The sequence below is a fragment of the Erythrolamprus reginae genome, chromosome Z (assembly GCF_031021105.1).
Source record: "Erythrolamprus reginae isolate rEryReg1 chromosome Z, rEryReg1.hap1, whole genome shotgun sequence".
Classification (NCBI taxonomy): Eukaryota; Metazoa; Chordata; class Lepidosauria; order Squamata; family Dipsadidae; genus Erythrolamprus; species Erythrolamprus reginae.
The window spans coordinates 121,053,375-121,080,932 of record NC_091963.1 but is presented as its reverse complement, the minus strand read 5'-3'; the positions used below and the strand labels follow the sequence as shown (position 1 = coordinate 121,080,932).

The following is a 27,558-nucleotide window of genomic DNA, read 5'->3' as shown; positions in this document are numbered from 1 at the left end:
TAGATCTTTTTCTAAGTGAATGACATTGATGTAATTTTTTTCTTAATTTCATTCATCAAATTCAAATAATATGTGAACTTTATTAACTGTTTCTAACAGGGATACCTACTTATGATTTCATTCAACTAACATTCGCTTCTTTAAGTAGAGTCATTCTAGAACATTCCAACAGCACACAACTGTTGATGCAGTGGAATGCAGTTAGAGTTTGGAAATGTAAATCATGCTAATGATTCATTTTAATGTTGTGTTTCAGGTGTGAAACACAACATTAAAATAAAAACAAGAACATATGGACAGACATGCATATAAGCAAAAATGAGGACCTTCAACCATGCATCTTCTCAATAATAACAGCATTTAATTTTTTTTATTTTGCTGCAATGCAAACATAATCCCTCAGTGATCTTATACATAACCTTAATCACATTGCCCAACCCTGACAACCTTATTATTTCAGATCTTGTTGTTGCATAAGACCATTATTCTATTGGATATCAACTCTGAAATTCATCCTGATTAGGCTATTAGAGAACAGTGGTTTTGGCTAACTTTTTAAAAAAATCTCATCTGCCTTATTTTTTATGTAACATAAATGCTTTTAAAATAAAATTTATAAGATTCTAAAAGGCCACTGATACAGACTTTGTATAAAAGTATGGTAGTGATTGATTAGTTTTCTCTGATCAAAATCTAATGAGAAATGCATCTACAATACATGCTGGTGAAAATTAAATAATAAATTTAAAAAGAGAAAATTTTGAGAATTTTCTTTTAAATCCTTGATCTACATACAGTATTCCTACACTCAAATTTATTACGAGACAAAATGATGGGTTAGTTCTATTTTATTAAAATTATTTGTGTTGTATTAAAAGCAATGGATTTTAAGTAAGCTGTGTAAATATTTGGATTCCCATGTGAGGTTTAATTTTTTTGTCCTTTTCTTATTCTCTCTAATTTCTTATTCTCCCTTCTTTTTCCATTGAAAATAATTTCAAAATAAGAAATGAAAAGAGTTCTTTGGCAATGAAATCTCTCTCTCTCTCTCTCTTTCTCTCCCCCCTCTCTCTCTCCCCATCCTCTTTTCCCTTCCCCTTCCCCTCCCCTTCTATCTCAAATACACACACATACATGTTTTGTTTTTCATAGATATCTACGTGAAGTCTCCAGAAGATATCCTAAAGCAATAGTTGTTGTAATCATTGGGGCAGCTAAAATCTATAAGCAAGTCCTGGAAACTTGCTGTGCAGAAGCTGACAAAGATGCCTGTTTCCTTGAAAGGGTATTTCATTTTTTTATCTTGAAATTTTGAAGAAATAAATTGTAGCATTTATTAATATTGACACTATATCCCACAGTCATTCCACTTTTATTTGCAGATCTTTTTTCATGATTTTCTCCAGTTCTTTCTTTTGTATCGTGTTGCCTCCAGGTACTACCACTTGCACTATTGTGACATATTTGTCTTTTTATCAATGATTGTTAAAACTGCTCTGGTTGTTAAAACAGATGCCTAATTTTAAATTCCCAGAGCAATTTAGTTTCTCCGTTACTTCATTTATTTTATAGCCCTGCCAGTTCTTGCTTGAGGCAAATGATATTTCTTGCAGATCTTCCAATGCACCATTGTTCTACTTTGTCATATCATTGATTGTAATCAGTATGTGCAATCTTATTGCAGCAGCTAATTAGGTGATCCACTGTTTCTTCAGCTTCCTTATGGATATGGCATTTGTTATCTGCTGTTGTCTTTTCAATTCGGACTTGTGTACAACTCTATATGTTTGTCCTAAAGGCTTGATTTTGTAAAGCCACAATTAATCCCTCTATCTCTTCAATTTTTTCTGCACCTAGCCATAAAGCATATATTCTTTGTCTACTATTCTTGTAATGTACTGGACATGTAATATTTTGCTTTGCTGTGTCTCATTTCTATTTTTCATTTGGTGGTGGTGGGTTTTTGTTTTTGTTTGTAAGCCAGTTCAGTCTTTCACTCAATAACTCTTTCTGGTCTAGTAACTTATGTGCTTCTCATTCATTGCCTTCAGATATTCTTCTAATTCTCTATTTTATTGTTCAACCATCTGATGTACTTAGAACATTCGACCCTAACCTACATTCTTTGCAAGCATGAAAAGCATGAGTCACAATCATTATTTTTCTGGTCTTTCTATCCAGGGCTTCTTGTCCTGCTTGAGTCCACACTACTATTCCATCTATATAGACATAATCTTTAACTTATGATCACAACTAAACCCAAAATTTATGTTACTAACTGAAACAGTTAAGTAAGCTTTCTCCCATTTTATGAACTTTCTTGACATATGGTAGTTGTTAAGTGAATCACTGCAGTTATTAGGTTAGTAATATTGCTATGAAGTGAATTTGGAGTTTCCATTGATTTTGCTTGTCAGAAGGTTGTGAACTGTGATCACATGATCCCAGGACACAACAGCCATTATAACTCTGAGTCAGTTGCCAAGCAGCTGAATTTTGATCATATGCTGCAATGACCATAAGTATGACAAACAGTCATATGTCACATTTTTCTGTGCTTTTATAACTTCAACAACATATCTTTTATGAGCAGTTGTAAGTCAAGGACTACTTTTATTTCTTATTAAAGTATATGTGGAAAGTACACTGAATTTGTCCTTTAAGAACCTCTTTACTCTCTTGAGGTATCCATTTCTAACCTTTTTCTTGAGTCCAATGTACTCGATGTTTTCAGCTTGAAGAATGCCAGGTGTTTGTAATGATTATCTTCATTCATTCATTTGATCAGGAACTCTTGATGTTACTTGTGAAGGATCTTGATTTTAGTTTTCATTATTTTTCCACATTTGATGGTGACAGTTTGGTACAGTCCAAACTACATTGCAAATATCTTGGCAGTATAAACGTACAGTGTTGAGGAGCAATTCTATTTCAGATAATGTTTTTCCATACAGCAACAAATCATCCATGAAAAGGAGGTAGGATAGCCTGGCAGATGTTTTGGATGTTTGGACATCACCTGAGCTATTCAGCATTGTCGACAGAGAAATCAGTGCAATAACAAACAATGATAGTTAAAGTGAGATTCTTCTCTTGATATTAACTTATCTCAATGTATCCCCATTGACCTACAATCTTTATCTTCCATTGTGCTATGCAGTTTCCTTTCTGCTCAGATGCAAAAAAACCACCTTGAATCATTGGTGCTCTCTAAGCTTGGCTGTTTTCTTGCAGTTGTTGTTTCCCAAACAAAGTAATACAATCAGTGCCAGTAATGTTTCAGTAATGAAATGTCTACAAGGAAACAATCAAGCTCAGAGCTCCAATGACACCACATTTCAATGTTGAGCTACAAATATTCTTATTTATTGGCCAAGAGCTTTTTTTTTTACTATATGCTGTTGGATTGAAACAGCTGTTATACCAATTAGTAATTTGAAATTTTGATTTGTTGCAGTCAGCTAGAGGTTCAGATTGGATTTGGCATTTTAAACCACCTATTGAGATTTTTCCCAAGCAGCTGGAGTACACAGATGTGGAAGTTTTGTAGTGTTAGAGGTATCCTTGCAAGATGTTATCTGCTCTGAATAAGTCTGCCTTTTGTAATTTGCTGGGAGTTATTTTGTTAAAGTCAATGGTGTTCAAATGTTGCTCTACTTCACTGATGGTGAACCTATGGCACTGGTGCCACAGTGGCACACTGAGCCATATCTGTTGGCATGCAAGCCATTGCCCTAGCTCAGCTCCAACATGCATGTGTGTGCCGGCCAGCCGGCTTTTGGCTCACACAGTGGCTCTGGGAGGGCAATTTTGGCTTCCAGAGAGCCTCCGGGGGATGGGAGTGGACATTTTTACCTTCTCCTGGCTCCAGGGAAGCCTTTGGAGCCTGAGGAGGGCAAAACGTGAGCCTACTTGGCCTACCAGAAGTTGGGTAACAGGCCATTTCCAGCCTCGAAGAGGGCCTCCCGTGGGCAGAGGAAGCTGTTTTCGTCCTCCCTAGGCATTGAATTATGAGTATGGGCACTCGCACATGTGCGATAACACACGTGCACACTCTTTCGGCACCAGAGGGAAAAAAGGTTTGCCATCACTGTTCTAGTTATTATTTTATTTTGCCATAATCATTCTATTTCTATTTGTAATCACCCTTTTCTTATCTCTCTCTTCTCAGACTGAGTAAAAATGTTTTAAAATGCACCAAAGACAAATTCCTTGTGTGTCTAATCACACATAGCCAATAAAGAATTCTATTCTGTTATTTTCTTTTTTGATTTGTAACAGGCAACAGAAGCCAAAAAGAAGTTCAGGGAAATAATTGAAGAACAGGAATATACTTGTTTTAATCTGAAGCATTATGGAAAAGATAAGTTACATGCATTGTAAGTCTGCTTTATTTGGGATGTTATAGGAAACTCTTAGGAATGTACATCAAATATGACTAAATTAGATACTTATACTTTTCGGACCATCTTGAGTATATGTCAATAGGTTTCATGAAGCAATATGTGATCTCTATATGTAACAGATATAATAGAATTTGTGGGTGATCTTGTGGTACAAGGGAAAGAATTGCTGCCTGGAAAATAATCAGGTGAGATGAGCTTAATAGTCAGAGGAAGAATCTTAGGAATGACTTACCCTAATTGGTCAGATGGTTAAAAGCTATGACAGAAAGTTTGTTCCTTCAGACTTGTAAAACTCTATATGTAGCCTTATAATAAAGGATAATTAGCTTATCTAGTCATGTTTCCAGTCTGGTTAACCTGGAAGAGCTGGTAACCTGGATTTTCAAAAGAGACTGGTACTGAAATAATAGTGAAATCAATTTAGCCTCTATTTATCTTAAAAGGAAAAAATAGGATAGGCAGAATAAAACCATTTAATTGATAAGAGAAAGTTTCAGTGATCATATTCAGCTTTTCATAATTCCTCAAGTTTTATTTACCCAGAGACTCAAGGCATGTCAAAATAGTATGAATAACATGGTTCTGGGGGCAACAATTTGGGGTTTTGACCATTTAAGAAAGAGTTACATACGTTTAATAGATTATTACTTTGCTTTAATCAGCCCTTTTTGCAGATATGAAGCACAAACTTGCAATTTACAAATTCTATTTTTGAATAATAGAATCTTATAAGTCTCACAGGACTGCACCACTCCTTTATTTTTACTTCCAAGGAAATTTTTGCAGATAACTCCTTCTGAGATGCTTAACACACTCCTTTTTTTTCTGTGAGGTGAGAAGGTTGTCTGGGCTGCTATCTCCCAAAATCATGTTCACATTATTTTTCTTTACTTATTGAAATAAACAAAAAATCCCAAATAATGAACCTAAATTAACAATTAGGGAGGAAGGGAGGGTGGAAGGACAGACATCTTTAGTAAAATTTACACACACATGCACACATACATACTGTACACACACATAGGCATGCACATGAATCCATACATAATTTTCTACTGTGGAAGGATATTGATGGAGATAATCATTTAGGGAAAAGCTTGTTAAACTAGTTTATAGGGGATACTAAATCTGGATGCAGCTTAATTTTAGAGCTTTAAATGATTTAATTATTATTCTGTTAATTTTTGAATCAATGCATTTTAAATACATCTAATCTAAAGATGGATATTCTTCAGTTTTCCAGTATTTTTCAATAGCCAACTGGACTAGGTGAAAAGTACTGCTTTGTACCTCATGGTCATCTCTCAAACAAATACTAAACAGTTTGAACTCTATATAGTATTTTGACATCAGCAAAGGACAAATGGTATGATACACTATTGGCAACTCCTATCTCTTATGTTTTCTAAATTATTCTATGAAGAAGATTAGTCATCTTGAAAGTGACTGATTTGGGAATCTGTGAAATATTCTTTTAAATTTCGAGAAAGATTTCTATTGCTGTTAAAAACTGATGCTATGTCAAAATATGATCCTTAAATTTTTGTTTTCGTTTCAAAAAATATGTCCATGATCCTTGAGAATTTATTTCAGAGCTCTTTTTAGCTTACTTTTCTATTGACAGAGGGGAAGGTTCTACTTATTTATACTTACAAATTCTGCTCACTGTTCATATACATCCTTTAAGACAACATTGGTTATTTCTTTTTTTACTATGGAAAAGTTGCCATAGGAAGACTTCCAACAAAAACCCTTCTCTGGTAACTAATTTCCCTGATACATAGAGAACTACTTCTGAAACAATTATTTTTCATTGAAAGAAAAATAGTTTTATCTATATCAGTATGATTGCGCAAGAAAGAAACTGAAAGCCCCAAATATGATTGCAAAATAAATTAAATTTAGCACCTTGTGCAATTACTGGGGTGATCAGATTTTAAAATGGAAGATTACATGATTATATGATATTGCAATAGCTTGTGGAAATACAGGGTAGAAATTATTTAGAAACTGCTTTGAAATAATCATAATGCTTTTCTTTGCTTTTCTTTCTAGGAAATTTATTGAGACACACGAGAAGTTCATAAATGCTAACCAGGAAACCATATCCCATATTGCTAAAAAAGTTGTGCACATCTATGAAGAAATCTGTAAGGGGGATTCCCTGGAGGCTTTACTTGACAGAGTAAGATATAATCATGTTTGCTACTAGTTATGTAAAATCCTATGAGTGGATAACACATTTGCTCAATGAACATTTCTTCAATGTAGAATAGAAAGTCAAGAAGTAGGTTCTTAACCCTGCTGTCATGTTTTGAGTCCGTGAGAGTCGAAATCGAAGTTTGAGACACTGTAAAAAGTTTTCCCTGCATTTCTGAAACTTGAAATTTCATGACTTTTCATCATTTCAGGAATTCTCTCTATGTGAATTTATTTTTGGGGTGGGGGTCTTAGTTTTTGCTGGGCAAAAAATGTCACACTTGTACTGTTTTCGAGTCTGTGTGACTGGAACTGAAAATTCTTTATTTTAAGTGCTTATATTTGGTCAATTTGAAAACTTCTTTCCCTTGGAAACTAGGTTGAACATTTCTGCACACAATGAAAAGAAAATTGAAATAAAAAAACAATGTTTAGTGGTTTATTTTGCTCATAAAAGCCTGCCCCTCCTTTTTTGTGATTTTCTTTTCATTTTATAGATAGTTTAGTCTGCAAAATGCATACAATTTTACTAAATTTGGTGTTGGGATTACTAGTTTGAATATTCCTGATCATAAGAAAAATATAAATGAACTGAAAAAAAATGATGCTTATTGGTTTTTTAAATCAGAAATAAGGCCTCCCCACCCCCCAGCTGCTTGCAACCATTTTCACTTTAAATATTTTTTAGGCTCCAAATCTGAAAAATGTTTAATATCTTAGGCATTGATTTACTAAATTTAACATTGCTAATCATCATAAAAATATTTTTTGGGGTGGGGGCTAACTTTTTTCTGGGCAAAAAACCTCATGTTGAGTCTGTTTCGGGTCGTATACGGCCCAGACCAAAATGATTTTTTTAGGTACTTAAGTTTGGTCTTTTTGAAAACTGTTTTCACTGGGAAACTAGTTTGAACATTTCTGAATATAATGATATGAAAACTGAACTGAAAAAAATGAAGCTTATATTTTTATTTTTATCAAAAAGCCCCCCCCCCCCCATTTTTGGAGCATTTTGTGTCAGTTTATATTTTTTTAGGCTACAAATCTCTAAGGACTTTTCCCCCAAAACTTTTGATATACTAAATTAAACATTCCTGATCATACAAAAAATAGAAATAAACTGAAAAAAAATGATGCTTATTTGTTTATTTTGCTGACAAAAGGACCACCCCCCTTGGCCTTGCTGTGTGCCATTATTTTCACTTTTTATATAGATTTGGCTAGAAATATTGGGAATATCCTTTTGAAAAGCAAGCACATGATAGCCAGACAACTAATTTTATGAAAGGAATCTATTTTACTAAAAACAAGTATGTAATTTTGAAATTAACAGCATAATTTGTATATAAATTGAAATAATTGAACACAGCGAGGGGGACTTTTATGTGCAAAATAAACAAATAAGCATCAATGTTTTCCGTTCAATTTTCATTTCATTATGTTCAGAAATGTTCAAACTGGTAGTTCAATGCCAAAGTTATTGAAAATATTTGGAATTAGGGGCCTAGGAAAATTTATAAAGTGACATGCTTGAAAAAACGGTGGGGCGGCCCTTTTATGAGCAAAATAAACAAATAAGCATCATATTTGTCAGTTCAATTTTCATATCATTATGTTCAGAAATGTTCAAACTAGTAATTCCACACCAAATTTAGTAAAATTGTACATTGTTTACAGGCAAAACTATCTATAAATTGAAAAAAAATTCACAAAAATGGGGGGGCTTTTATGAGCAAAATGAAAATATAAGCATTAATTCTTTCATTTCAATTTTCATTTCATTGTGTGCAGGAATGTTCAAACTAGTTTCCAAGTGAAAAACGTTTTCAAAAAGACCAATACAAGTACCTAAAATGAACAATTTTCAGTCCGGGTCAAATAGACCCAGGAACAGTACAAGTGTATAGTGTTATCGAACAGCGCACCAGGGCTAAATGATCTGTCTCAACCCCATGGATTTTTTTTTTAATGGTCTTTTTTCTAGTACTATCTTTTGACATTTTCAAATTTCTCTAGTGATTTTTCAAATTAAATTTCCTAAAATCAGGAAAATGAAGTTCAACACATACATATACAAGATACATTTTATTATTTTATTTTCACAGCTGAAGATTGATAATGTAAATAGATAATATATAACATGCAGACCCAGGTTCTGGTCGTTTAGGCTCTGAAGTTGGTTAGCTGATCTTGGGCAAGTTCTCAATCCCAAACCATTACAATATAACTCTTTATCAGTCACCTTTTGTTTTGTTGCGTGAAGTAGACCAGCCCATTATAAAGTCTATAACCAAGCAAGAAAAAAAAATGGAAGAACAGTAAGGGAAGTGGGAGATAGTTGTGGTACCATTTTATAAAACTGCAGAGGGCTGGTGATGACATAAAATGAGCCGAATTTATTTAGACTTGTGTGGCTCTATTTGCTTTAACCACCAATCACAGATAGATGTAATTACCAACCATATCAACACTGCCTTCTTCAAAACATAGAAAAGATCTGTAAATAGATGACTCTTTGTATGTAAATGACATATGTAGCAGTTTCAGGAATGAACTCAAATCCTACCTTTTTGTATTTTTCTGAATGTTTTTACCTAGTCATGTTTTCTAGTAACACTAGCACTACCTCTCTTTCTTCTTTAGTTTGATAGAATGGAAGAAGAGAAAGGCTAGCTATTCTCAGTATGATTAAACACTTGCAAATTAAAAAGAAACAATGCACATTGTATAGAAAAAGGTTGTTTTAAGAATTATGTCATATTCTCTAAATATTTGAAATAGATTATATCTAATCTATTGTATAGTTCCACAGATTCAGTGACTTTTAGCAAAATCTATAGAAAATTTATTTGTTTACCATTATTAATTTTATTTGGAAAGAAGCCTTGAAAGAGTTTTGTTGATAGTCCATAGAGCTTCCAACTATAACTGGCACTTTTTTTTCAAAGGACCAATTTATCTCTCCTCTTATAGGCAGCCCTGTCAAAATATGTCTGTGACCACAAAGATGCTATATCTTCTAACGTTGGTCCTTGCTGTGAAAGGCCTCTGGTGGAAAGGCCTATCTGCATTGCTACATTGGAAAATGATGCAAGATCTCCAGATCTGCCCCCACCATCTGGAGAAATCTTAAAGGAGACAGAAGCATGTAAATCTTATGCTGAACACAGAGATGACTACAAGGATAGGTATGGCTTGGATATTTTCATACTATTTCACACTAAATGGGTGGGGTTAGATTGTAAAAATAATGTAAGAACATACAGTTTTCTGCTCCGAATGTATGCAACAGACCCTCTCAAGTTGAGATGCACAATGGGTATTGGAAATCATTGGCAGTTTCTAAGTACTACTTCAAAACCTTAAAACAGGTCCTCAACCATTCTAGCTTTGAGGACCTGTGTGATAAGGAGAAGAAGGGATGATTCCACCATTTTCTACTGCGGCTTGACATCCTGGCTCCAATCCTCCCCCGCAGGGAGGCGGAACCAATTAAGTTGTTCCGCCCCAGGCACCTGATGGACCCAGAAGGCTTTCAGAAGGCACTTAGGGTTCTTCCAGATACACTCGTCCACAGTTCGGCAGAGTCTCTGGCTGAGGCCTGGAACAAGGCTGCAGTGGAGGCCCTTGACCGAATTGCGCCGCTGCAACCTCTCCGCGGCACTAAACCCCGTAGAGCTCCATAGTTCAACAAGGATCTCCGGGAGTTGAAATGCCAGAAGAGACGTCTAGAGAAGTGATGGAGGAAGAGTAAGTCTAAATCCGATCGAACACGTGTAAGAGCTCATATTAAGACTTCCGAAAGTGGCGCTCAAGGCAGCAAGATGTGCGTATCATGCCACCTTGATTGCATCAGCAGAATCTCGCCCGGCCACTCTGTTTAGGGTAACCCGTCTTAACCAGGGGGGAGTTGGGGAGCCCTTACAGAGTAGTGCCGAGGATTTTAACACGTTTTTCGCTGATAAAATAGCTCGGATCCAAGCGGACCTTGACTCCAATTGTAAAACAGAGTCGACTGACAACGAGTCAGCCGAGGTGACTGGGGCTAAACATCTTTGTCCATCTGTCTGGGGGGAGTTTGACTTGGTGACACCTGATGAAGTGGACAAGGCCATTGGAGCTGTGAGTTCCGCCACCTGTCTACTGGATCCGTGTCCCTCTTGGTTGGTTTCGGCCAGTCGAGAGGTGACACTGAGCTGAGTCCAGGAGATTGTCAACACCTCCTTGGGGAGGAGGTCCTTTCTGGCTCCTTATAAGGAGGCACTTGTGTGCCCCCTCCTCAAGAAGCCTTCCCTGGACCCAGCCATGCTCAATAACTACTGTCCAGTCTCCATTCTTACCTTTATGGGGAAGGTTGTTGAGAAGGTGGTTGCGCTTCAACTCCAGTGGTCCTTGGAAGAAGCCGATTATCTAGGTCCTCAGCAGTCTGGATTCAGGCCCGGCTACAGCACAGAAATTGCTTTGGTCGCGCTGATGGATGATCTCTGGCGGGCCCGGGACAGGGGCTTGTCCTCTGTCCTGGTGCTTCTTGACCTCTCAGCGGCTTTCGATACCATTGACCATTATATCCTTCTGCGCCGGCTGGAAGGGTTGGGAGTGGGAGGCACTGTTCTTCAGTGGTTCTCTTCCTACCTCTCCGGTCGGTCGCAGTCGGTGTTAGTGGGGGCTCAGAGGTCGACCTCTAGGTGTCTCCCTTGTGGGGTGCCTCAGGGGTCAGTCCTCTCCCCCCTGCTATTTAATATCTACATGAAACCCCTGGGTGAGATCATCCAAGGGCATGAGGTGAGGTATCATCAATATGCCGATGATACCCAGTTATATATCTCCACCCCATGTCCAGTCAACGAAGCAGTGGAAGTGATGTGCCGGTGCCTGGAGGCTGTTGGGGCCTGGATGGGTGTCAACAAACTCAAACTCAACCCAGACAAGAGGGAGTGGTTGTGGGTCTTGCCTCCCAAGGACAATTCCATCTGTCCGTCTATTACCCTGGGGGGAAAATTATTGACCCCCTCAGAGAGGGTTCACAACTTGGGCGTCCTCCTCAATCCACAGCTCACATTAGGGAAACATCTTTCAGCTGTGGCGAGGGGGGCGTTCGGCCAGGTTCGCCTGGTGCACCAGTTGCGACCCTATTTGGGCCGGTAGTCACTGCTCATAGTCACTAATGCCCTCATCACCTCGAGGCTCGACTACTGTAACGCTATCTACATGGGGCTACCTTTGAAAAGTGCTCGGAAACTTCAGATCATGCAGAATGCAGCTGCGAGAGCAATCATGGGCTTTCCCAAATATGCCCATGTTACACCAACACTCCACAGTCTGCATTGGTTGCCGATCAGTTTCCGATCACAATTAAAAGTGTTGGTTATGACCTATAAAGCCCTTCATGGCACCGGACCAGATTATCTCAGGGACCGCCTTCTGCTGCATGAATCCCAGCAACCAGTTAGGTCCCACAGAGTGGGTCTTCTCCAGGTCCCGTCAGCTAAACAATGCCGCTTGGCGGGACCCAGGGGAAAAGCCTTCTCTGTGGCGGCCCCGGCCCTCTGGAATCAACTCCCCCCAGAGATTAGAATTGCCCCCACCCTCCTTGCCTTTCTTTTTTTTTTTTTTTTTAATATTTTTATTTTATTTTATATGACTTACAAACATTTAGACATCAAACAATACAACATTAAACATTTACACTTAATATATTTACAAGATTTATTTTTTAACAATTCTATTTACTATACCTTTTTCTTGATTTCCACCCAGTTGTAAATTTTTTCCCACACTTTGTAATAGTCCTTATTTTGTTGGTTTTGAATTTCGTATGTTAATTTGCTAAATTTGGCGCAGTCTAATATTTTTTTAATTACCGTTTCTTTGTTTGGAATCTTATCCTGTTTCCAGACTTGTGCATATGCTAATCTTGCAGCAGTAAGTAAGTGATTTATTAAGTAGTAATTTTCTTTGCTATGTTTGCCTCTAATTATGCCCAATAAATACATTTCCGGTTTTATTTCAATTTTATAGCCTAATATTTCTTCCATCCATGCCCTAATTTGAGTCCAAAATTTTTTTGCTTCGTTACATTGCCACCATATGTGGTAGTATGTTCCCACTTCTTTTTTACACTTCCAACATTTGTTACTAATGTTTACATTCATTTTGGCTAGGCGTGCTGGCGCATAATGCCATCGGAAGAACATTTTATAAAGATTTTCTTTATATGGTGTTGACAAAGTCATCTTATAATTAACTGACCATAGTTTTTCCCAGTCTTCTAGCTGAATTGCATATCCAAAGTTGGTCATCCAAGATATCATGTTAGGTTTAACAATTTCTTCAATGTTTTCATAGTTTAATAGATAAATATACATTTTAGTTATAAATTTTTTGTCAGATCCTGTCAATATTTTGTCTATTTCATTTTGTTTATTACATATTCCAAATTGTACCAAGTCCCTTTTATATCTGCTTTGAATTTGATAATATGGAAGCCAATCTATTACTATACCTTCCTCTTTAAGTCTTTCTCTAGTTTTAAGACTTCCTTTAGTGTTTAATAGGGCTTCGTAGGTTATTTTTTGTTCTTGGCTTATTATGTTTGGATGAATTTGAGCTTCTAGAGTGGATAGCCATCTGGGAATTTCATTATAGTATTTTTTCCTGACTTTCCGCCAGTATGTCAATAGTGTATTCCGAATTTGGTGTTGTTTAAAGTGAGAATGTTTTGAGTGTTCTTTTTCCCACAAATGTGCGTGCCATCCTTCATTTATATCGTGGCCTTCTATTGTTAGAATTCTAGGATTTTCAAGGTTGACCCATTCTTTAATCCACAGTAATTTAGTGGCTTGGTAGTATATTTCTAAGTTGGGTAAACCGAATCCTCCTCTTGTTCTTAAATCTTGTAGGGCTTTCATGTTTATTCTAGGTTTTTTATTGCACCAGATAAATTTAGAAATTATTTTATTTATTTTAGCAAAGAACGATTTGTTTAGTTGTATTGGTGCTGTTTGGAAGAGATAGAGCCACCTTGGAAGTATATTAGACTTTATTGTATTGATCCTTCCCATTAAGGATAGATTTAACTTTGACCATTTTTCTAAATCTTCTTTTGTTTTTGTTAATAATTTTGTATAATTTAGTTCTTTCAGTGAAGAATACCTTGTCGTAAACCAAATCCCTAGATATTTAATTTTCTTTTCTATTTGAAAACCTGTTTCTTTTATTAATAATTTGTTTAAATCTTGATTACAATTCTTGGTTAGTATTTTAGTTTTGTTCCTATTTATTTTTAAGCCGGCCACTTTCCCATAGTTCTCTAATTCTTTTACTAAATATATCATTGAGCTAACTGGATTCTCTAAGAAGAAGACCAGATCATCAGCGAAGGCCTGTGTTTTATAAATTTGTTGTTTAATTTGGGTGCCCTGTATTGATGATTCCCCTCTAATTCGGTTTAATAGTATTTCTATAGACATTATATATATTAAGGGAGATAGTGGACAGCCTTGTCTCACTCCTTTTTTAATATCGAATGTATTGGTTAAATCTCCATTTATAATTATCCTTGCCTTTTGTTTGGAGTATATTTTATTTATTGTATTTTCAAAGTTCTCTCCAAAGTCCATAGTATTTATTAATTTTTTGAAAAAGTTCCAATTGAGGTTATCGAAGGCTTTCTCAGCATCTAGAAATAGCATTGCAAACTCCTTATCATTATGGCTTTCATAATATTCTAGCATATTTAATGTAATTCTTATATTATTTCTAATTTGTCTGTTAGGTAAGAAGCCATTCTGATCAGAGTGTATTATTTTGTTTAATATTTTTTTAAATCTGTCTGCTATTATTGCCATATAAATTTTGTAGTCTACGTTTAACAGAGATATTGGTCTATAATTCTTAATATACTTTGGATCTGTGTCTTCTTTATGTATCAGCGTTATGTTAGCTTCTTGCCATGATACCGGGCATTCTCCGTTCGTTAACATTTTATTATAAATTTCTAATAATAATTCTCCCGTTACATGGAATGTTGCTTTATAGAATTCAATTGGGAAGCCATCTGGGCCTGGTGTTTTATTATTATTCTGTTTCATAATTGTTCTTTCCAATTCTTCTTTTGTTATTTCTTTGTTTAATATTTCTTTATCTTCTTTACTTATTAAATTGATTTTACATGTCTCTAAATATTTTAATATATCTTCTTCCTTAATATTTTCTTCACTATACAATTCTTTATAGTATTCTAATGCAATTTCTTTCTTTTTTTTTAACTGGTAATGTGTTATTTCTTTTTTATCTGTTAATTGTTGGATTAATTTCTTCTCTCTTTCTTTCCTCAATTTATACGATAGCCATCTGCCAGGTTTATTTGCGTGCTCAAATTGATTTTGTTTTACTTCTCTTAGTTTCTTAGTTACTTCTTCTATCTCTATTAATTCTAGTTTGTGTTTTATCAGCATAATTTGTTGCCTTATATTTGGGTTTCCTGGGTCTTTTTGGGATTCTTTTTCTAATTTTCCTAATTTAAATATCCACTCTTTTTGATTTTGTCTTTTTTCCTTGTTTTTTCTTGATTTATAGGCTATTGTTAAGCCTCTTTGATAGGCTTTTGCTGTATCCCATAAATTCTGGAGGGAGGTATCTGGATTGTTATTTTCTTTTAAAAATAATTTCATTTCTCTTTCAATCCAATCTATATATTCTTGTTCTTTTAATAATTGTAGATCTAATCTCCAACTCCTATTTTTTTTCTCCTCCTCATTCCATATAATTTTTATTGGGTTATGATCAGCCCAATCGTTTTTATCAATTTGAATTCGTTTTATTAAGTTTCCTATCTTATTGTTAACCCACGCCATATCAATCCTAGACCAACTTTGGTGCGCATTGGAGTAGAATGTATATTCTTTTTTATTTTGGTTCCTTGTTCTCCAACAATCCCTCAGGTTTAATTCTTCACACATCTGATCAAACGTTTTTGGCAGTACTTTTCTTTTTTTATATCGATTTTTATTAGCACTTTTATAATCCTTAATGGGATCGATAATACCGTTAAAGTCACCTATCATGCAGATGTCTTCTACTTCTAATTCAATCAGTTTCTGGTGCAAGTTATAGAAGAATTTTTTTAAATTTTTATTTGGTGCATAAATTACTACTAATGATACAAATACATTAACAATTTTAACTGTCATGATTAAAGTTCTTCCCTTTTTATCTGCATATATTTTCCTTGGATCTAATTCTTTTTTAACATAAACTGCAATCCCTCTTTTTTTGTTATGTGATAAGGACGTAAATACTTTCCCAATTTTCTCATTTTCTAATTGCTTTTCATTTTTTTGTGGAATGTGTACTTCCTGTAGACAAACAATGTCTAAATTTTGTTTTTGTAATTTATTGAATATACTATTTCTTTTCATAAATGAGTTTAAGCCATTTACATTAATTGAGATTAATTTAATTTCTGTTCCCATCCCCCTTTAATTCCTTATTTGTCTTCTGTTTGTCCTGTTTTCTTTCTGTGCTCTTGTCAATATTCTTTCTTCCTCCTGTACTATATCTTTAGAAGTTCCTTCTTTCCCGCTATCTGATTCTACCTGGGGTTCTTCTATCTCTTTTTGACTTCCTGTTTCCACCCTCTCTTCCGCTATTAATTCATCATAAAATTCTTGTGCCATTAGTTCGTTATTTACTTTTATTTTTTTCCTCTTCCATGTGATAAGCATCCCCTCCGGAATTAACCATCTGAAGGTAATTTTACTTTGATTTAACAAATCTGCCAATGGTCGGTATCCCCTTCGATTGTCCCTTAATTTTTTTGGGATTTGCTTAAGAACTCTGATTTCCTTCCCATTATGAATTATTGCTTCGTCTTTTGTAATTTTCAATATTTCATTTCTAATCTCCTTTTTTACACATCTCACGTGTACTTCCCTAGGAAGCTTATGTTTTCGGGCGTAGTTAGTGTTCACCCTGTAAATCTCATCTATTCCATTAGCTGTTTCTTGTTTATCTTTTTGTAATATATTAGCTATCATTTCTGTCATTGTCTCTACTAAATTCTCATCTTTCTCTTCTTCTACATTTTGGAATCTGACGTAAAATTCTGCTCTATCGACCTCAAAATTAATTATTGATTCTTCTAACTCTCTATTTAATTGCATCAATTTATCATCCATTGTTACTACTTTTTTGTCATTTTGTTCTACTTTCTTTTCAATTTGTTCTATTCTCCTTTCATTTTTTTCCAAAATTTGATGGATTATTTCAATTTTATTGTCCATTTTTTGCATATCTTCCCTCATTGCCTCATGGTTCCTATCTAATTTTCCCTCCAGTTTGAGCATTGTTTCTTGAATTGCCATTAATGCCTCCTGCGTTGTTTGTGGGGTGTTGCTAATATTACCAGTACTGCTGGCCTTTTCTGTTGCTAACATGCTAACTATTGATTTTTGGGTTGAGGGGGAGCCAGATGGTTTTTTTGTATATTTCTGGAAAGTTGCCATTTTAATCTTTTTAATTGATTATTAACTTGAATGTCTAATATTTTCTTGGAATCAGATGAGTCTAATATATAGTTAGACTTAAGGTATATAATGCGCAGTTAGACTTTTAATATTGAGCTACTTGTTGATGAGCTGTTATTGTTATTGTTCTTTTCTTATATTCCCCCCCTTTTTCCCCCCTCTTCCTTTACTCCAATAGATCAGTATAATTCATACAATGTAATTCAATATATTCAATAGTAATATTAATATTATTAAGCTAATATATATATTCTAAGTATAGATATTGTAGATATGTTATAGCTGAGATAGAAATAGGAATACAGATTAATTACTTATTTCGTTGTATCGTTAATACCATTCACTTCATAGGGATTCAATTCATCCAGAAAATAATAATAATCAACCTTTCTATTTGTTGTGGGGTTTTACCTAATTCTTCGTCCTTAGATTTTTAAGTTCACATTCAGGTTCAGTATATCAGAGTTCAATCAGGGTTCAATCAAGGTTCAATCAGAGTTCAATCAAAGTTCGGTCAAATTTCTTTTTCTTCCGCTATAAATAGCAAGTCATCAGTTAATCCGTTAATCAGGGAGAAAGTTAATTAGTAAATCAGTTAGTCAGTTTTTTCGATTTAGGGAAGGTAAAGAAGAGAGAAAAGAGATATAAGTAAGTGCTTAGTTAAGCTAACTTCCTCCTCCCCCAATGTTCCTCTTCTCTGCACCTTCTTTTGGCTCTTTCCGCTTATCTTGTCAGCTTCTGCAGGCTCCTTCTTCACTTCCAAGCACACTCCACCGCTGCTGTTTATTTATTCCTCTGGTCGTGGACCTCAGCTCTTTACCATTTGTTCTTTAAGCTTCTTTAAACTCTGGAGCACTTCCTCCCTTTTCCGATCTCTCAGCAACCTCCGTATCTCCGTGTCTCGTCACTACCACTGTAATTCTGTAGTTCCTGCAGTCTCCGTCGTTTGGCTCTTTTTTTTCAAAAGTTAGTATTCTCCACCGTTTCTTTTAGTCACAAAACTCACAAACAGTTGTTAAGTTGTTAAGTTATTTAAGTTGTTTTTCAGGTTTCTCCCTCCACGGGGTGCTTGTTAGTCCACTCCTATTGTTTTAGGTTTTAACTCCAAACGTCTTCCGGGTCTTCCAGGTTTCTCAGTAGAAATTTTTTTTTTTAGTCTTTTCTCCCCCACCGCTGAGTAGCCGCTAACCAACTTTGGTGGGTCCCACGCTGCTGCTCTCTCTTAACTTAATCTTCCATTAATTTGACTATATATATTTTTGTTATCATACTTGGGTTCTTCTTCTTCGTAAATAGGATTGTAGTTACACTCTCTTGCTTCCTCTGTTACGCTGGGCTGTCACAGCACTAACGTCACCATGTTGTTTGGTGACTCTCTTGCTTCGAGGTTTGCGAGGTTCTCACTCCTGCACACGGGGTGCTTGCTTCACACCTCCGTGCTAGGAGGAACCCTCGCTACTTCAGCCACCTCTCCAATGTGGTTGCGTCGAAATTCTGCCAAATTTCAACCCCCCGAACTGCAAAATCAGGCTTGGGAGAGCGGAGCTCTGCTCTCGCACGCCTGCTCACCGTAGACCCGCCCCCGGAAGTCACCCCTCCTTGCCTTTCTTAAGCTACTTAAAACCCACCTCTGCTGCCAGGCATGGGGGAATTGAGATACTCTTTCCCCCTAGGCCCTTACAATTTTATGCATTGTATGTCTGTATGTATGTTTGGTTTTTATTATAATGGGTTTTTAATTGTTTTTAGTATTGGATTATTATTGTATGCTGTCTTGTTATTGCTGTTAGCCGCCCCGAGTATTCGGAGAGGGGCGGCATACAAATCCAATGAATGAATGAATGAATGAATGAATGAATAAATTCACACAATTGGATCTTTATGTAAGCACATACTATTCATACCAGTGGGGCTATGCCCACATTTGTTGCTACTTTTGGGGCCCGGTTCCAAACAGGCCATGGCCCAGTATTGGGTAAGGGTCCAGGGGACTGAAGAGTTTCTTCTCAAAAAAGATAAAATTATTATTAACTCATAACTTTATCTCAGCTCTTGTGTTCTGTGCATGGCCCTAGGATCGAAACACCTGACTCAAAAATCCTCTATTTTACAAATAAATCAAACTCTTTATTGATATAAGCATACACAACAAAAATTAAATGTCCAGGAAGAAGGGAGTATTTTCTCTTGGGAGCTAAATGTCCAATATGTCTGGGAAAGGTGCCAAACTCGGCCTAGTCAGCATTCCTTAGATATCATCATCCATTTTTCATTTAAGCATATGAATTTTTTTCACTGCAGTCCTGGCAACAAGCATCCAGCAGAAAAATGAGTTTTAAAGAAATCATGGTTTTAAAGCCTTGTTGAAGCACACCACCAGTTTAACATCTCTTCCATTGAATGGCGTTGAATCCCCTCACACAATTTCCCAAGATCTTTTGCCTCTGTACTCCTGGAAGAGACATCACACCACAAAGAGGCTAAGCCAATACACTAATACCCTTTACTATGCAATTCCTCTCACCTTCTGAGCAATTTTCTATAGCGAGGGTCCATCCACTGTGTTTCTACTCTAATGTCTTCCTCATTCTCTAACTGGGACCACTCCTGCATTGTCATATCAGCCCCTCTAGTGGTTCCTCAGGCTCACTCAGGTCACTTTCTCCCTCACTCTCGCTCTTTGCTTCAGCTGGCAACCCTTCTGGCCCAGGGTATCCAGAGGGACCTGGCTTATCCTCTTCAGAATCTGACATGACTTGAAGTGGACAAGGGGCACTCATAAGACCTTGTCTGTAAGGATTTAATTGCATTCACTGCAATGAAACAATATTCAGTTGCCAGTCCAGTTGGGGTTTTTTACATTGAATTGAGAAAATTTCATTATTGTTTGTTTCAAGTAGTAAAATGTTAAGGCACAAAAGTAGGATGTCTACACATAACACATTGAAATTAAAAAATAATGAATCTCTCTAATGTTAGACAGAAATAAGATACAAAAAGAAATGTAGCCAAATTAGTAATTAAATACCAAAATGATGTAACAAACTAAATCTGAAAGGAAGAAGCATGGATTCTAATATTGAAAAAGATACATGTTTTGGTAATTCCGCCTGATACCAGAAGAAACAAATTCTCCTTTCTCTGGGTAGCAATGTTTTCTGATCCCATTTTTTAAAATCTATTTTAGCTTCCTCTTTACATTAGGAATAAATCACCCTGGATATTCTAAACTGATTGATCTGGAACTTTTGGAAAAATATGAAATATTGCTGGAAAAATGCTGCAAACTGGAAGAGAGTGTACAGTGTTTGCATTCAGGGGTGAGTTCCTTTGTCTCTGTCAAGGGCACTTCCTGTTGATTCCTTGCCCACCTCCGCCCATCCCAACCTAGCCCTATTGTGACACTATTAATAATTATTCAGAAAAGGAAACAGAAATTATGAGTTGAGATGTGATCTTTATTAAATATCATGTCTAGAATAGAAAGTTTCAACCTCAGCAATGAGTATGGCTGTTTTTTAAATTATTTACTTATTTGCTTGCTTCTTTTGTTTTGCTAAGTTGATTTTGCTTGGAAAGATGGAATACTTATTACACCAGAATTCATTACAATGTATACTGAGTGGAGCAGCTCTTGAAAAATATTTGGAAATCATAACTGTTTTAACGTATAATAGGCAAATAGTTTTCTAGTATTTGCTTTTCTTGCTATATTACACAGATATGTATAATCCTGCACTAGCTTTATTTGAAGGCCAAATTGAAGGGCTATTTAAAATGATCTGGTTAAATTTCCGTGTCAGTTTGTCTAATCTGCAAAATAAATTCAGATGATAACTGAGTGTCTAATCTACAAAATAAATTCAGATGATAGAAAAATGTAACATGACATTTTCTATAGCTGCACTCTATATAAAGGGAATATTTTTAAAATACTATTTACAGTAATACCTCGTCTTACGAACTTAATTGTTTCCAGAACAAGGTTCGTAAGGTGAAAAGTTCATAAGATGAAACAATGTTTCCCATAGGAATCAATGGAAAAGCCAATAATGTGTGCAAGCCCATTAGGAAAATCCAAAATATTAAGGCTTTTTTAAAAAAAAGCGGTGGCCAGGCAAAGCTGAGGGGAACGGAGTGGGGGAAGGGAGTCCCAACGAAGCAAGGTGAAAAGAGCCTCTCTTGAGCTCCATGAGTCCCTGCCTCCCGTTTTTTCCCACCCCACTTTGCTCATCTCCCCCACACCTTTCTCTTCTCTTGAGCTCCATGAGTCTTTTCTTCCTGTTTTTTCCCACCCCACTCTGCTCATCTCCCCCACACCTTTCTCCTCCCTTGAGCTCCATGACTCTTTTCTTCCCATTTTTTCCCACCCTGCTCTGCTCATCTCCCCCACACCTTTCTCCTCTCTTGAGCTCCATGAGTCTTTTCTTCCTGTTTTTTCCCACCCCACTCTCCTCATCTCCCCCACACCTTTCTCCTCCCTTGAGCTCCATGAGTCTTTTCTTCCTGTTTTTTCCCACCCACTCTGCTCACCTCCCCCACACCTTTCTCCTCTCTTGAGCTCCATGAGTCTTTTCTTCTCATTTTTTTCCACCCCACTCTGTTCATCTCCTCCACACCTTTCTCCTTCCTTGAGCTCCATGAGTCTTTTCTTCCCGTTTTTTCCCACCCCACTCTGTTCATCTCCTCCACACCTTTCTCCTTCCTTGAGCTCCATGAGTCTTTTCTTCCTGTTTTTGTCCCCCCCCTACTCTGCCCATTTTTGCAAAGTCAGTAGGTGGGGTTTCCCACAGAGGGGAGCCTCAGGGGATCCCAGGATCGCAAAAACTGGTGCTTGGCTTGCAAGGAAAGTCTGGAGGCAGGGCATCCCAGTGGCAGCGGCAGGTTCGTAAGGTGAAAAAAGTTCGTAAGAAGAGGCAAAAAAAATTCCGAACCCTGGGTTCGTATCTCAAAAAGTTTGTATGACTAGGGGTTCATATCATGAGGTACCACTGTATTTACTATGAATAACTTTGGGATCCTTCTTCATAATGGAATAAAGCAAAAGTACATCTGTATGATATTTTTTTTAAAGCAAATCATTGAATACAGATTTATTTTAAAATTATAATTGCCAATGAAGGTTTCTAAAGATTTCTGAATTTTGAATAGAGGTGGCAGGAAAACAAACAAAACAAAGAAAAATTCTAGATATAAGAGGAATATATGGTATTAGCCAGATTAGAAGATACTGCTTGTTTGCCCCTTCCTTAATAGTTACATTTGCATATTTAATGATTACAGCAAAATTATTTTTAACAAATCATGATCTTTGCCATTCACATTTGCCTCTTACATGGGGAAACCCCAAAAATGCTAATACCTTTTTCAATTGCCATGAATATTCCTTGTCTCCTCCAGAGTAAGAATTATTTATATATTTATCTAACTTAATCTCAGCATTATTTATATTGATTCTTCCTAGGTCTGCTTGTTATTGCAGACTTTTTTAAAAAAAATGTGTGTTCTTTTTCAGGAAGAGCAACTTAAATCATATATTACTAAAATCACTGAAGTTGTGAAGAAGAATTGTAATAATTATAAAGAATTAGGATCATACTTCTTCCAAAATGAGTAAGTTTTTTTTTTAAATGATAAATTTGTAAATTTTTGATAAGCAGAACCATTTGTGGATGCAAAATTATCTATATTCAGAGGGGTGAAAGAAAATAAGATTTCACCAAATGTTTAAAATGCCTTGAGACTCTGCTGCACCTATACTGATTTTCAGTCTTTTTTTCAGATAAAATAATAATGTTTTCTAATTTCTGGGCATAAAGACATTTTAAAATGCACCAAATGTGTGTAATAAAATTTCATCAATTGTCGCCATATGTGTAAGCCATTTAAATCAACATAAAAGTTGATATTTACTCAGGAACTTCTCTGGTGTTCCAAAGAGAAGGCAATGGCTGAGTTGTGTTTGCATAGTCAGGATATTTAGATTTTGTAGAAAGGGGGAAATTATATGGATTTTATTAAAACCCTGTAAATCAACCCCCAGCAATTATTTCCCCCCCCAGCACCCTTTAGTGCATTTACACACTTGCCTTATTCAACAGCATACTACTTTTATAATTGCCATTTTCTTGCAGATATTTGATCAAGTATAGCAAAATTATACCACAGGGTCAAAATTCAGATCTGATTGAGTTAACTGAAGAAGTGGCAAAGATTGCTGAGAAATGCTGTGGTTTAGATGGTGATCACCAAGTCTCGTGTGCTTTAGAACATGTGAGTACTGTTTCTTCCATATATTCTGCTCCTTTGCATCTATTCTGTTTCCTCTGTAAACAACACATCATTATAAAAGTGCCTTGATGGCACAGTGGTTAGAGTGCAGTACTGCAAGCTGCTTCTGCTGAGTGTTGGTTGTAGCTCATCATTTCAAATCACCAAGCTCAAGGTTGATTCGGCCTTACATCCTTCCGAGGTGGGTAAAATGAGGACCCAGATTGTTGGGGGCAATAGGTTGACTCTGTCAACCACTTAGAGGGGGTTGTAAAGAACTTTGGAGTGGTATATAAGCCCGGGTGGGCTACTACCCGGACAGAGGGGAATGCAGTGGGGTAGTGAAAATGGAGCCCCACCCCAGAGCACCCAATTTGCACTGAAAGATGTTGGGAAAAAATGCAGGGCGTTCTGCATAAGCCACACCCACAGTGTGGTCGTAAAAAGTTTGGTAGCCCGTCACTGTATATAAGTCTAAGTGCTATTGCTATTGCTAAAAATGTTTGTAGATGGTCTCAGTGGAAAGAAGGGCTATATGGGCTTCCAAAGCTACCGTAAGTGTTTTCCCTGGGTCAATATCTTCCACACTCTATCTTCAACTGAACTCATGAACAGAGTCTTCCACAAACATTTTAACAAGCAATAAATTTCTATTAAAAACTATGCCACCATGGTGTAGGGTCTCCTGCTTGAGTGGGGGGTTTGACTAGATGACCTACAAGGTCCCTTCCAACTCTGTTAATGTGTTAAACTCTTTTAGCATAAAATAAAGGCTTATGTTTGAAATGTTATGTGGCTAGCATACATTTTATAATAGTTATATCATGTAACTAAAGAAATTCATTGGATTTCTCCACCTTCTCTCTCTCTCCTCTCAGACAGATAAACTGGTAGGATCTGTATGTCATCATCACGAAGAACATTTCACAAACAAACAAATTGACCATTGCTGTGATTCCTCCTTTATCACTCGTTGGGAATGTATCAGTAACTTAGGACCAGATCCACTTTACACTGCTCCTCCATTCAAACCTGAAGTACTGGATGCCCCTGAACATTTGTGCCTATCTGAAGAAAAGACTGTACAGACAAGTAAGCAAGGGTAAGAAAAATCATTTTTATAGAATTTATTGTTACAATTTTTACATCGAACAAGATATGATATTTCATACATCTGCAGTTCCTTGCATCTTATTGTATGCTAGGCATGAGTTTATTTAGACAACTTCCATATCAGTTTCATTTCTTAGGACACCTGCCTTCTTTGGTGATTTATCTTGCAGTATTTATTTTCATCTTCTTTTCATCTTTTCTTCTACTAAAATTTCTAGTTTCATCACTGGGAACTTACACTAAAAAGTGCATATTAAAAATGTGTATATGTGCATGAACTGATTTCTTAACTTTGGAATCTAAAAAAAAAAGTAAAATTATAGAAGCTCTTAGCTTCAACAGAGAATTTAATAGTTATTGTTTGTCTTGCAGTTTGCTTTGTGACTTGATAAAATCCAAACCTAATATCTCAGATGAAAACCTTGCCGTTGCAATCTTAGCTTTCCGTGAGCTTCAGACAACTTGCTGTGCAGCTGAAAACAAAAAGGAATGCTTTGACACAAAGGTATACCTTAAACAGGAGAATCAATGAAGAAAGTTTAATAAAATTTTCCAGCTTATTGCTACCTCCAAATGTATATTTCCCTTCATCAAATAAGCATCAGTTTAGTGCAATAAGCTATTACTCTTTATGGTTGGCATGGCCATACGTAAAAGAGATAGGAACAGATATAAAGATCCCAGCTCTAATTTCCTGCTTTTTTATATGCAGAAGAATGTTTCATTTGATATTTTATATACGTTCTCCTAGAATTTATTTAATCATTCATCCATTTATTATTAAGAACTCTGTAACATCCATATTGTAAGAAAGTTTAGCATATATTATTGTTATCAAGGGGATAGGAAGTAATTGTTTTCATGTGACCCACAGTGATGATTTTTGTGGAATACAGCTATCAGAAATCCAGTCATTAGACACATCTAAAATTTGATAGTAAAATGTAATTTCTCTATTAGAAGTTAATTCTGCAGATCTTCAGCACAAAAAGAAAAACTGAAGCTTTGTCACCTGTGTATTGTGCCATGCAAAACAATATCCGTCATAAAAAGCCCCCCCATCTTAGAAGTAAATGAACTGTGCATTTCTATTACTGCATAGGGAGTGCAGACCAAAAGTCCACATCATACTAGTTTTATCCTTTTCTGTCTTGGTTTTGGTGACACCTTGTACAAAGACAGTTTGACTATTCTGAACTCACCAAAATAGTGAGTACTAATGCTGTTTTAAGCATGAATGGCAGCTGGGTGACTTTGAACCAGTTGTCCTCTATCAGGCCAACACTCACAGGGTTGTTATTGTGGAGAAAATAAGAGGAAGAGGAATATTAAATATACGTATCACTTTAACTTGTTTATAAAAACAATAAAGTGTTTGTGTGTGTGTGTGTGTTCTGTGTTTTCCTGTGGAATGAGAAACTGACAAATCTAAGAAGAATGTTCCCATGAATATGAGCATGGAGGATTTTAGGTTGAGAAACAGCCTTCCATTCATAGTAATGAGTGTTAGGAAGAATACAGTTGATTTATTCAAATGGATGAAGATTTATGTGATTTGCTCAGAAAATTCTCAGATTATATATGTATATATATTTCTTTTTCAGGGTCAAAAACTTGTTGAACAGATCCAAAGTGGTCAGTTAACTGCATAAACTATCTTAGGTGAGTCAATATAGAGATAAGAACATTGAATTTATATCTCAATATTTTAGTGATTTTATGCTGATGATGCTTGAATAGAATAGGAAGCCATCCCTTCCCACCAATGATACAAATGGTCATGACATTCCTTAGATTAATAAATGGTTATGACATTCCTTAGGTTAATAAATAATATGATTTTTAAGTCTCTTCAAACAATTCCTTCCTTATTTTGAAAAATTCAAGGTGAATTACTTTAATTTCTATATTCTTAAAATCCTTTAATTTAAACTAAAATTTTCTCTTTGTGTTTCTAACAGACAATGAAAAATGGACATGTTAAATTTATCCAATTGCCCTGATTTATGTTGATAATTTCTTCTATGGAACACATAGGTCTTTATGCAGTGCCATGGTTATTTGTAGCTACATTGTCATTTATATTTTTATCCCAAGCATATGTTTCATGTAAAACCTTAGCAATGGCATTGTCACCAAAATGAATTTCTCCCATAACCTCTCTCTCAAAATATCCTTAATCATTTCTCCCTAATTCTTGATAACTGAATTTAAATATTTTATATCTGTCTTCAACATTAGAAATAACAGATTGATCCTATTCTTTTTTGTAGTTTCCTCAATGGAAGAATGCTGAAGATAAAGAATCCAAACATTCACAACATCCTTGGTTCCTGTTTTACTGTCAGCCTTCTAATGCCAAGGACAACCAATTTGATTCTTGGATAAACAATTATTTCTTATGAAAGTGTCACTATCTTTTAAAATGAGACTGAATAAAGGCTTTACAAGCAAAGTTTGGCTTATCAATTAATGCTAACAATATATGGCATCAGTGATATATGATTATTTTTCCCCATGAATGTGTGTGTGTGTGTTTGTGTGTGTACATGAGATAGTATGAAAAATAGAGAATGAAGAGAATGAAATTCTGGGTATGTAGAGAGGATTGAATAACCAACACATCAAAAATAAAGTTTCTGCTCATTGTTTCATAATGTTTATTCTGGAAATATCTTTAATATCAGAAATATTATATGTGGCAGAAATATAAGATTTTTTTTCATAATTATGTCTAGTTTTGATATATAAAATTAACCACATATAGATGTTTTAGTAACTGTAATTGGCAGCATCAAAAATATATGTATCACCTCATAAATATCAGAATATATATTCGACACAAAAAATATGTAACTCTTCCCTGGTGCAGAGCTGAAGGATTTGGATACTGTAGCCTAGAGGATAATTCTCTGCCTTACAAGGCAAAGGTTGCAGGTTCAACTCCCAGTGGGTATGGCTAGCTGATGAGGCCAAAATAAGGCCGAAATAGATCTATCCTAGTCTCCCTTCATTTTCAAATTCAGCAAAAAAAACATGTGACA

At 35.8% G+C, this 27,558-nt stretch overlaps 1 protein-coding gene across 1 annotated transcript in view; it reads left to right on the top strand.

Annotated features, from left to right (window-relative positions):
* The window catches only part of LOC139153515 (serum albumin-like), a 32,740-nt gene extending 5,771 nt beyond the window's left edge, over positions 1 to 26,969 (top strand). Inside the window, exons 5-15 of the mRNA XM_070727538.1 lie at positions 1,153 to 1,285; positions 4,282 to 4,379; positions 6,462 to 6,591; positions 9,579 to 9,793; positions 20,319 to 20,451; positions 22,647 to 22,744; positions 23,266 to 23,404; positions 24,280 to 24,503; positions 24,887 to 25,019; positions 26,119 to 26,176; positions 26,788 to 26,969. Of these exons, the coding sequence (XP_070583639.1) occupies positions 1,153 to 1,285; positions 4,282 to 4,379; positions 6,462 to 6,591; positions 9,579 to 9,793; positions 20,319 to 20,451; positions 22,647 to 22,744; positions 23,266 to 23,404; positions 24,280 to 24,503; positions 24,887 to 25,019; positions 26,119 to 26,166 (1,351 nt within the window). The 3' untranslated portion in view covers positions 26,167 to 26,176; positions 26,788 to 26,969. The remainder of the gene's footprint in view (positions 1 to 1,152; positions 1,286 to 4,281; positions 4,380 to 6,461; positions 6,592 to 9,578; positions 9,794 to 20,318; positions 20,452 to 22,646; positions 22,745 to 23,265; positions 23,405 to 24,279; positions 24,504 to 24,886; positions 25,020 to 26,118; positions 26,177 to 26,787) is intronic.
* Positions 26,970 to 27,558: the final 589 nt, after the last annotated feature.